Source organism: Nesoenas mayeri, assembly GCF_963082525.1.
Source record: "Nesoenas mayeri genome assembly, chromosome: 6".
Taxonomy (NCBI): Eukaryota; Metazoa; Chordata; class Aves; order Columbiformes; family Columbidae; genus Nesoenas; species Nesoenas mayeri.
Window position 1 is genome coordinate 12,708,404 of NC_137545.1, and position 12,305 is coordinate 12,720,708.

Genomic DNA, 12,305 nt, shown 5'->3' on the forward strand with positions numbered 1-12,305 from the left:
CCAAAAGAATTTATTTCCATAGCAATATCAAAAGCTGGGAATAGTTACTGCAATAGTTTCGTTGTGCAAAATTAATCTTACTCAAATAAAAGCTGCAGCCCTGGCTTACATCTGGGCTGGCTTCACCCCCATCGAATCCTCTTGCAAGAGCAGGCTCCAGGTGTTCTGCCTCCTTACAGCAACAAATGGCTAAATTAGCTTTTGTGAAACGTTTAATGGGTGTGCAACATGAAATACCAGTGTTGCAGTATATAGCTTTATTAGCTAAGCTGCTGGAATTGTTTTCTGAGCTATGTTGATCCTTAGCACTAGTCACAAAATGGACCAGAAATTATTTATTAGTTTCACTGGAGCCTTAAGACAGAATAATACTTTTTCATCTGGAAACACAGTCAGTCTTGTTGTTATAGATGCTGCTACTGCTGCTACTTTTAAGGAAAAAGCAAACAAACTGCTTCTGTAATCGGTAGCAAACATTTTTGAAGTCTTCTGGCAGGGACAGGTGTGCGTCTCCCTGGAGCGTGGAGATGCTTGTATGGTAGATCTCGAGGTTGTTCCAAATGAAACTTTAAATATGAGCTACGATAGGACTTTGTATTTTGAAAGGAAAGATGTGCCATCCCCTAGCAACAGTGGTTAATCCTTCCAGGTGTTCCCGGTCCAGCAGAGCTATGTCAGGTCCCAGTGGGACCATGTCTTTCCATCTTGACAATCCTCAAAAATGGGTATTAAAATATTATAAACAAAATCTTGTTTAGATATGTTTTACAAGAAAACTTCCAAAGCAGGACTTTGTGCTTTAAATTAAGCCTTGAATTGAAGTGGTAGTTTTTATTTTAAAACATGAGTAAACCCCAACCATTTTTTTTTCTGCAACACAATATAGTGAATATATGTCAAATATTTCAAGTTTTTAAACTTAGCAAGGACTTTTATTTCTACTAGGTCATAGAAAGAAATTTTTAAAATTGCCTCCTTTAAAATATCCCTGGTATCTAGACTGAATATATGTTTGGAAAAGAAGTCTCACATCATACCTGTTCAGCTTTGGTCTGTGCTCTTTAGCTGCTAGGAAACACAAAACCCAAAAATGATCTGATAAATCTTTCATTCTGTGAATGGCTTGTGATGAAACCAGCCCCTACTGTCCCTCCCTGGTGGGGAGTTACGGTTCAGATTTCTGCTGCCATTTTCAGGGCGGAGGAAGTTTCCTTGGGAGAAAACTTTGAGCAGTTTGTGGGGTTTTGGCTGTCCCCCGAAGCCCTTTGCCAAGAGGCTGCTCGAAGCTCGAATCGCCCTGGCACAAGAGCACATTGCTCTGTAGCAGAGAGACTGCAGCACAGAACAGGGAACGAGGAAAAAAGTGGGGAGTGTAGTAAGTAAACAGTCAATAATAGTAGTACTCATAAACCTAATTACTTTTGATATTTAAAAACAGGACCTGCATCATTCAAAAGAGCATATTTTAACCAATTTTACTGGTTATGCCTACAGCCATGGAGAGATTTGTTTGTATTGATCTAATCCAGGGGTGGGAATGGCTCTTCTGGTCTGGCTTGTATTTTGCATAATATAATGCCCATTCCAAAAGTTTAGATATATTCGTATTAATTAAGATCAACCCGCAAGGTGTTGGTAAAGAGGAAAAATAAGTGCATGCAAAAAACAAGTCCAGCCTCACACTTAACCATTTAAGTAGCATTGCTGTCCTGGCAGGCTGAGAGCCACATGAAAAACTGCTGTTGGAAAATGCTGCTTCTGTGTTTCTTTCTGCATTTGTTTTTGTCTTTGCTTGATGCACAGCAAGCAGAGATGCAATGCTGCAGTAGCTTTGGACTGGACTTAAAAATTCAGAGCAGAGGAGTATGATATTAAAGGCATCTTCTGAAAATTAACTGTATGAGGATGATGTTTCCTAACTCATCTGACATGTCTCCATTTGTAGGTTCAGATCACAGTCTGGTGATTTGTGGAAAGATGGCATGTGTTTTGCTGTTGTCTTTCTCCTATTTAATTGTGGAAAGCTGGGAAGAACCTTAGGACTTAAGGCAAAGGATGGGGAAAACAATGATGAGTATAAGCCCTTTAGTCAGGTTGCTCTTGCCTTGTCCAACAGACGCTTCTGAGCATCAGTGTAATAGGGAAAATGTTGGATTACCCCGGTCAGCTTGGATGCATGGGTCTCTCCAGCCTTGTGCCCTTTAATCTGTGACTGGCACATCCGTGTTCAGTGTCCAATCCTGTCACAGGCAGAACTAGTAGGGACTTTGCTGTAACTAGGGTTTGGCCCTTTAGGTGCTGAGTCAACTAGTGTTGCGTTTCTCCTGCATTTCTGTGTTTTCAGCCTTTCTGCATTTGGTGGTAAATACCAGCACTTCTTCCCATGTGCTGAGACATGTCTAAATGGCTGACATGATCACAGATCATATTTGTACCTGCCTCTTGCTACTGAAGATATTCAAGTAACTTGTGGTGTGTTGTTTTTTTTGAAGGACCCAATCCTGTGACTAAACCAGGATTTTTGTTACAATTGCCTGTATCCCCATATAAAAACTCTATTTCCTTCTCTGGTCCTGTACCCCTCTTCCATACTCATTCTGACTGTGTGTCCTGTGGTTTCTTGCAGTGTGTGCCGGCACCGAGAACAAGCTGAGCTCCCTCTCTGACCTGGAGCAGCAGTATCGGGCCCTACGCAAGTACTATGAGAACTGCGAGGTAGTGATGGGCAACCTGGAAATCACCAGCATCGAGCACAACCGAGACCTCTCCTTCCTGCGGGTAAGCAATCTTTGTTTCTCTTTGGAAGTAGCCAACGATACTAGTCTGGATAAGGGCGGGTCTCTCTCCCACAAGCTCTACTGCAATATAAGAGGGTAATAAAATGTCACAGATGTGCAGAGAATAAAAGCAATGTTGTTCTGTGACAGATGCTCTGAGTACGCGTCATTTAGATTTATCAAGGACTTGGGGGAGAAAGCCGTGTCACTACACAGAAAGGTGACATCTTGCAGGTCTCTATCGCTGTGTGTTGCCAGCAGGTATGGAGCAGGAGCGGGTAAGGTAGGGTTTAGAAAGATCAGAGAATCATGCAGATAAGCACTGGGGGCTTGGAGAAGCTAATCCTAATGAAATGCTATATATGGACTGGTTGATAGGCTAAGCAAGGGAAGAACTCTGGGCAAGATTTGTGAAGCATTTAAGAAAGGAAAGGTGATTGCTGAATGAACATAAAACCCTCTTCCTGTACAAGACTAGAGTTACGAGCCTAATTGAATCTGCAGCACCCAGGGGAAGCTGTGATAGATGAAGGCTATCCTACCACTGTGGAGCTGGGGTTGTGCACTCCCTCAGCCCTCCTTACATCGAATTTTGAGTAAATATCATGCTTCCGGCTTTGCGAAGGAACATTTCAGTCTGGTTCGTACATTCCCTGTTAACATTCTAAGAGCCACAAGGAGGGAAAGGTGAATGCCAAATTAAAAGAGTGTAAGCCCAGCATTATTTGGCATTCTGAAACTAATTACATTTGAAAAATATCCCAATAAAGGAGTGATCCAGTAATTGATGAGCATCTGAGGATGCTGCAGGTGATGTGGCTGTGACATGAAAGAAACTGGAATGTAGGTGCGAGGACCATAGTGGAAAGGGCAGCCCACGACAACACGGTTGCAGACTGTGCTGGTCTTACTCGCCAATAGAAGAAGTCAAGCCATGACACAGATAAGGGTTTACACTGCTCATACCATATGGTATCCCTCATGAATACTTCTGCAAACTGCTAATGTCATGTTTCAAGATGCGTGTGTGTATGTAACCGGCGTTTTCGTGAACACCACGTAGCGGGAGTGGTGAAGCTTAAATCCGGCAGCAGGAAGGGGGCGGCAGGAGTCAGCCCGGCAGGTTGTGTTACACACAGTCGGTCGGTTTGCTGGGTCTCGGGTGAACCTAGTACTCAGTTTCAGTTTTAAAAATGTGAACTTTCCCTTATGAATTCTAACAAAGGCAAAGCAGATTCTCCAACAGCGTGCTTAGCTTTCTTTCAGCTTAAATTTGTTGGGGGTTTCACAGGATTTCCACACTATACATGGGCCTATATTTACTCAAAACGTACAGCAGGCTGCTAAAAGATCTGCAAGCAAAATTCAGCTACTAGATATGTCTGGAGTAAAATTTGGGGTGCTAATTGCACTCAGACTAACAGGTTGCCTGTTAATTTGAGCGACAAATGCCTAGGAAGTAAATGCTATCTATACATTTCACAGTTGTGACAGGTGGGGAAAACACATATGCTGGTGCTGTGAAATAGATATAGCCTTGGTGCAGCTGGACTGACGTTTTCCGTGGTGTTAGACAGGCAGCAGATAGATACCTCCTGCGAGGGCAGGATCTCTGCACTGATTCAGGCATCACTGGAGTTTCAGATGCCTCCTGAAACCCCTGACTGGGCCATTCTGCGTGGCTCGAATTCATCACAGACGGTTCTCCCGCTTCAACTTTCCTTCCTTCTTACGCTGCCTGCTGGTCGGTAGGGAAAGCAAATTATTCGGAAATTAGGGAATTAACGTTCCTTGCAGAGAGCTGCCATAAGCAGAGTGAAATATTAGTGGAAAGTGGGCAGTAAAATCAGCAAACGAGAGCAAGAAAGAAGGGCCCTGTGTAGTAAATGAAGGTGGTTCGGTCACTCGTGCTTTTTGGTGACAGCTACTATCGCTTTTTTATTAGTTTTATTACTTCTCTTACCTGTGGCTGCCCTCTTGCAGATGTCTCAGCAAAAAGCAGAACTTGAAACAAAACCCAGCAAACTGGAAGTCTAGTTAATATGATAAATTGTAGTCATTAAAATAGAAAACCAGAAGAGAACACGTTCTTGGGGAGGCAAATAAATAAATAAATGTTGGCATATTTACGCCGATAATTCGACATTCATTAGTTAGGCAGCATTACTTGGTTTATCCTTTCAAAAATGGTTTTAATAGTGAAATGAATGTGGCAGAAGGGAGATAACTAAAAGAAAGGCTGTTTGTCAGACTTAAACATAGTGAACCTGTCTTGCAAGATGTTGCTCCTCCAGCCTGCTCCAATTTTCCTTATTCTCTGTTGCAATAATTACCCTCTTTCTCCACAAAACGGACTACAGGTAGGCAGCTGACGCACCCCTGGGTTCTATCTGTACATCCAGCTGATGAGTACCATGGCTTTGTGTGCCCACCTGCCCTCTCGTTAGTCCTCAGCTTAGCTGGACAGCCTCTCACTCCGGGACAGAGGGAAGACCTAGCGAGCTAGGCATGCTGAGCCTTTTTATCATGCAATAATAAATGAACACCATAAATGAATTGAAGTGAAAAATCCCATAATTTTATTTACCCTGCAGAGGCACATTAAAAGATCAGCATCCCATCTCTCATATTTATTTAGACATTTATTCCCTAAGTAGATTTGCTTTACGTCTATGAGTTAGCTGTCTGAATATCTGCTGATTAAGACTAAAAAGGGCTGCCTATCACCTGAACAAAGTGCTCAACCACTTAAACTTCCAGGTCTGCAAGTGAGTGCATGGCTTTGAGCTCAGAAGAAGATTAATTCATGTAAGAAGGGATTGCATATACTAGTGGTTTTTCCCCCGTATTTTTGCATGTCTGCAGAACAGGAGTACAAATCTGGTCTTTTATTTTTAAGTTTGTTTGTTTCTTTCTTACGGTTGTGTTATGGCCTTGGGTATTGTTTGCCTGCGGGTGGCCAAAACAAGGGTGTGCAATTGCAATGTGAAGTTCTGCTGTGCACATGCTACCCTCCAGCTCGATCAGCTCTGCTGCTGCTGCTTCCCTGCACTGCGGCCACAACAAGAGGCTGGGCAGAAGAAAGCACTTGTAGGCGGAAAAAATGTGCCCACACCTGAGTGCTGGGAAAGACAACGTGTTTGACGGTTTTTGTTATTCTTCTGAGGCTCAACCTACCCGCAGAAAATGTACGCTGTGGTAATTCAGTCTTTGGAATCCCACCACGGCAAGCTTTGGCAGTGAAATGGGGCTTGGGTTAATGCAGCGCATTGCTGCTGGAGCAGCACCCTCTGTCGTGGCCAAGGCAGGCTCCCTGCTGGCACAGGCTGCAGCAGGGAAAGGCACTTACTGTTTCCAAGAACATGATTGAATCGGGCAGGGCAAAAAAACGGGTGGAAAACAGGCCCCGAGAGCTCCCTTGTTCCTGTTGCACGTCCAGGCTCACCCAGCAAGTCGGCAGTGACGGTGGGAAGAGGTTGGGCTGCATCTCCTACTGCTTCCCAACCCACCGGCATCCTTCAGCTAATTGCATGGGCTGGACTTTTGCACTGGGACTTGCTCTGTGACACTAGGTAAGCTGGTTGAGCTGGTGTGTGTCTTCAGTCTCGTCAAGGCTTGAGCTGACATTTATTTCCCTAGTTTTGATTTCAGAAAAAATCAAGAAAAGCTGAGATCATGCAGTGGTTCATGTTGCAAATGACTGGTTTCAGAAACAGGAAGCTATTTTATTTTCACTTGGCAAAGCTGACAGTTTGTATTGTGGACAGTTCTTATTTCTTAATAGCATCTCTGAATTCAATTTTCGAAATTAAATACACAATTAGTATACTACAAAACAATCTTCTGCAAGCACTCTTGTTCTGTTAAACACATTTGGTAAATGAGAGTTATCTTTGACTAATCCCCAGGCTTTTAGCAATTCAGAGTCAGTAAATTGTCTTCTTGTGTCTGAATTTTATTTTAACCAATTCAGATTATTTATTTTTGAAGACATGACCAAAGTTCTGTGCTCTTCCCTGCAATAACTCTCCCAAATGATTATGAAACTTTTTTCTAACTGCAATCAACAGCCTTTGAAAATGATCTACTGGTGCTTTATAAATTCTTTTTTCATTTACCTCTGTAGCACTGTCAGCCATGGCTACATTGGCAGCTACCTGCCTGTCTTTTAACAGGATGGGGATTTCGTGGTGGGCAACTTTACAGCTGCTGCAATTCCTGCACAGACATCCTGCCCCATCTTCCCTCTGTCAACACATGTAACTGTGTTCTTGGTGAAAACCTGTGCCAGCCTGTACTTATCACTTTCCTTACAATCACATTTAGACTTTGTGGTGGATGGGATTTGGGTTTTATGTATTTTTGCTTCTGGTTGTGTTATAGCCTTGGAGGAAGATGGAGTCAGACAGACCCCTCCATGGGGGAGAACTGCCAGAGCAGCCACGGGAAGAGCTGGCTGCAGACCATGCTGCCTGACCCATAGGCGTTCAAAGCTGCTTCTGGTTAAAAAGAAAAAACAAGTAATCATTTTTTTAAAAAGCTTTTTGGTCGTTTATAGCAAGATGGGTCTAAGCAGTACCTTCTGAAAGCTCCGGTGGGAGAGCTCAGTGGAGATGTGGGTGTGGAGAGAGCCTGGAGTCTGAACAGCTGTGACAGGAGGGTATTGCCTTGTCCAGTTTAGACAGGGAGGGTATTGCCTTGGCCCATTTGCTCGGCAGATCACTCTGATGATACATACAGCTCCTGCGGGCCTGGCAGCACAGCTCTACATCCTCTTCTGCAGCAAAATGGTATCTTAATTCCCAGTTGTCGGGCTTCAATAAGGTCTCAGCTCAGCAGAAAAGGAGCTGGATGTGGAACAGTGATTGTCAGGAGTCCCCAGAAATAGAGGGGGTGGTATATGTCTATGTGGAGGGGGGTTTTCCCCAGAAGTGGTTGGAAAGCATTGCAGTCCGGCTCCACACCAGTACAGGGGTTTTGGGGGCAGGTTTGCTGGGCAAAGCTGCCCTGTAACATTTGTCCTGCAGTGAGTGGCTTCAGGAGAGCCTCACCAGCATGTGTTGTCCTTGGCTTGTGAGGGAAAGGGCTGTGCATGCCACAAAATTTGAGGTGGAAAGATAACCCCTCCAACTTGCTGCGTACACCTGGCATGGGCATCCTGCACACACAGTGATAAACACAGCTGCTGTGCTGGGCGGGTTATGGGAGGCCAGCTGCATGCCAGGCCGTGCTGCTGGCGTGGGCAAAACGTTTTATACCAGCCGCGATCAACCGCCAACTGTGTTGGATGAACTTGAGCTGCATTTAAAGCAAGCTGGATCCCAAACTCGGAGGATGGAGTGGGAGCAGAGGCTCACTGCAAAAAGCACGTGTGATACAGCTCTCCTCCGGGAGCACAGCTGCTTCCGCCATTTCCCACTGCTTTTGCAGAAACAGTAGTTTAAAATAATCCCAGTGGTTTAAGGTGGTCTCAAAATGGCCAGGGAGCATTGATTGCCGAGGTGAGGAACAGCCCAGCTTTGTGGGGTCTTCCAGACCTGACCTGTGCTCAGAAGCAGGTAGTGAAATGGGAAGCCCATGCTGTGGCTGTGGTGAGTAGCTGAGTGCCAGGCGCTGTTACAATCACTGGTGTTCACATTGCCCGTGTCCTGCCATGTGTGGGACAGCACCTCTGTGGTCGATGCCTGGTCACTGCTATTGGAGACAAATGTTGCACACCCTATATTCCCTACCTTAATGTCACCCAGCTCCACCACTCCCAGAGCCTCCCAGCTAGTAGGTAGAAGGCATCCAGTGGTTTCTGGCCTAAATGTGTCTGGATGTGTTACATTAATTTTGTGCTTCAGCTGCTTATCCCCCTCATGTTACACTGGTAGGAAAGCATCTGTGTCTCCACAGCCTCTGCTTTCCTGTGCTGCCCCTGTCAGATATCTGTAATATAGGTATATTCTTTACAGCCTCTGCTTCCCTTCCTCAGATGCTATAAAACCCCTTTTCAACAGCCTGTCTGGTTTCAACCCATTTTTGGTGGACATAGGACATGGTACCGCTCAATTCCTACCTATGCCAAGGCCCCTCTGGTGTAAGCCTCTAGCTGCTGCCGGTGCATCTCCTCTGCTAGATGCAATGTGACAGCACAGGGACCCTGCTCACACCTCCCTTTCTTCCCCCCAAAAAGCTGCTTGCAGGGGTGCCAGCCTCCCATCTGCCTCACTCCCTGGAGCTGCGGGGCAACCCTGAGCCCTCTCCCCACCTCCCACATCCTCCTCACCCTGCCATGACGGCCCCATTCACCACCCAGACTGGGTCTTGCAGAGACTTTTTTAAACATTGGTAACAAACTCAGCAGCTTCATCTCTCCAAGCAGATAATGCTTTTGCTAGTTCCCAACAGCCACATTTTGACTCGGGATTTATACTCCTCCCAGGCCTATTATTTTATTTTTTTATAGCTGTCTGGGGTATTGCAATAGGCAGAATAACTGGGCTAGGAGGCTCCTTTCTCTTCTGTACACAACACCAACCTCCTCTCCCTAAAATAAACTGAAAAACCCACTTGTGCAAGCTCTCTTTCCCCTCTCGTCCTTGCCCTACCAGCACCACAACACTCACAAGCAGCCCACATCAGCTCTGCAATGCAATTTGGGCTTTGCTTTTTGGCTGAAAGAAACTTAAAGACTCTGCAAGCTGATACTCTTCTGCTTGAATTAAATTTTTAGCTTCTGCAAAACAAACATAGAAGAGAATTAATATAGAATTAATCTTTGAGATGGGTTTGCCAAGCCATAATCAAATATATATACTTTAGCTATTGCGCCATTAATTTAGCAATTATTTTTGGTGGCTTCGTATGAAAGATCTAGTTTGAAATAACCACTTGTGCTTAGGAGGAGAGCTGCGTGCTGTGGAAATGCAGCCTCCCAGTTTGGCAAAGGGACAGGCTGTAAAACTGCCCTTTGCCTCTGTGTGGCTCAGGTGCTTTGTGAACCCCCAGGAAGCATTTGGGGGGGCGTGTGTGGAATAGAATGGGGCTGCAGATGATGCCCTTTTCCAGGAGGGTCTGGGCCTGCCGGGGATGTTATCGGGCTGCTCCTCAAGTCCTGTCTGCTGCAGGGCTGCTCTTGGGAGCGCTGCCAGTGAGCGGCTGCATTCCCACATGGCCTCTTCCCTCTGATCCTTTTGCTGTATAAAACAGGTGCTGTCGTCGTGTGGAGTGATGAGCAGGTGGCATCAACAGGCCTTTGGTCAACATTTGTGCATCCATGTACGGGTAGTTCAGAGAGGCTCCAACTCCTGGGGGACACAGGGATGGATCCCAACCTGGAGCTTTGTTTCCCCCATCGTTGTGCTGACAATAACCAAGAGCTTCCCCAGCTCTCCTGCAGCCTCTGCCTGCGTCCCCTTCAGTTGCGGGGAGCATCCTCCAGCTGTATCACCTGTGGAGAGGAGATGTAAAGATTTGAAGTCCAGGGTGATTAAGAAGTCTCTTTAAATTGTCTTTTAGCATTTTCCTTTCAGCTCCCATAGTATGGGAGGCACCCCATCTCCAGCTGCCCAGGAAGCCTGTCTGATTCATGTCTGTGGCAGCGGTAGCGACTCTGGAGTGGGAGAGAGAGATAAAAGAAGCTTGACTTAAATTATTCAGAGTAACCCAGACCCCCGCACATGCTTGAGATCAGTAATATCCTTTTGGCTTGCTATCCCATAATTGTGGTTGCAGTGAAGCTGCCCTTCATTAGTCAGAGCAGAGCGCTGGGGAGGTGATGTGGGGCGGCTCCCCCATGCCCAGGGGCTGTACCAGTCCTCCTCGAGATGTGAGGTGGCAGTTTGTCCTTCTCACTGGTCTTGCTGAACCTCACAAGCTCCTCTGGCATCTTTTGGGTACTGCTAGGTGCCTGCAAGCCCAGGTAGGCGTGGGATGCACAGTGTGGGAGCGTTCTCTGTTTGTGATGGGGTGCCAGCCACAGCTGCAAGTGATGTTTGCCATTCACAACAGTATTTCCACCCCTGTTCCAGCCCCATTGCTGGAAAATTATGAGGCGCAAGAGGCTCCAGTATCAAAAATATGCCCAGGACATGAGGTTCACCGTTTCACGTGGAATGCGTTCCAGGTTTGGCAGAGGTAACTCGGTGGACAGGTGCCCGTTGGCAGTAGCTCAGCTTGGGCAGCACATGGAGGGTGTTGGTGGTAGGGGAAAGCGTTTGGAGTAGCCAGCAAAGTCTACCGTCTCCCCAGGAATGTGACGAACAGTTCTGGGGGGGTCTGTGCTTAAACTGTTTAGCAGTCTGCAAAATGGATGTGTTCCTGTGCTTTGGTCATGTAGCTTCAGCATTAGCCACAAAGACCTTTCTCCTCTCTAATACAGATCTAGTTCCCTTCCTAATAGACTGCTATATGGGGCTGTATTTGAGGTTACCATGCTGACCCCAGCCACCAATGTGTGCTTATGGAAGCACATTACTCCCTGGGCAACGTCTGCCAGGGATCTTTGAGGTGCAGGTCAGGGCATCTTCCTGCCCTGTGTTGGTCTAGGGTAGCTCCTGGGCCAGCCCCATCACCTCGCTTGTCTGCCCTATGACCTGCCTTCACCTGTGCATGGCCAGCCAAGCATCTGGCAAACTGGTTGTGCTTTCCAGCTCATCCTGGCACCCACAAGCTCAGCCACCAGCAAAAACATGGATCAGGAACTGAATTCTTAATGTGAACAAACACAACTGTTGAGATTTGTGGCTCTGTCTAGGCTTGTTTAGTTTTGTGTTTGTTTGGTTTGTTTTATTTTGTGTTTCTTTTTATTATTGTTTGTTTTTATTTTTTTAAAATTAAATACACACTATTAATCTATTTCTTATCATTTAGTGTCTCATCAGGGTCTTCTTTCTGTCTGTTCTTTTGTCTGATACTTTCAGCTCCTGCACATCTGCAAAATACATGTGGCTAAGCCAGAACCTGCCGTGACAGGTACTATAAAAATGCTGGTAGTGGGGGTGGACATTATTAAAAATAAAACAGTGCAAACCTTCTTAATTAGGTGTTGTTTCTCTTAGAAGCCGATCTTCCCTCTAGGCGAGTGAAACCAATTATGCTCTCCCTTTCAAGCACCTTATGCTGTTAATGATCTTACTCTTGTAAGTGTAAACCTCTCCCCTACCAATGCAATTGGAAATACTGGACTAATTGAAGCTGGACTAAAGCAAACAATGGAGTAAAGTTATACTAACTAACAGAAAAAAAATAGATGCGAACGCTTTTAAATTCTAAATGGATTTATTAGTTTGTAAAGCAAATGAATAGTTTTCTTCTAACCATGAAAAGAAAGGTTATTTGGTGTAAATGGTGAGTGTAATGAGTTTTCAAGCTTTAACCCTCACTAGGAGACGCCATAAACTCCAGTATTTCATGCTGTTTACTGACAAGCTTTGCTCAAGTGTTATTAAGGCTTATTTATTAATCTCTTTGTCCACCCACCCTCTCAAATGTGGAACAAATGTTGAAGTTGAGAGGCACAGACAAGGTACAGATAGGCATATA

General features: G+C 45.5%; 1 protein-coding gene across 1 annotated transcript in view; it reads left to right on the forward strand.

Moving 5' to 3' along the window:
- The window catches only part of ERBB4 (erb-b2 receptor tyrosine kinase 4), a gene marked incomplete at both ends in the record, with an annotated part of 612,462 nt that overhangs the window by 235,241 nt on the left and 364,916 nt on the right, over window positions 1–12,305 (forward strand). The window contains one exon of the mRNA XM_080346338.1: window positions 2,627–2,778. Within this exon, the coding sequence (XP_080202464.1) occupies window positions 2,627–2,778 (152 nt within the window). The remainder of the gene's footprint in view (window positions 1–2,626; window positions 2,779–12,305) is intronic.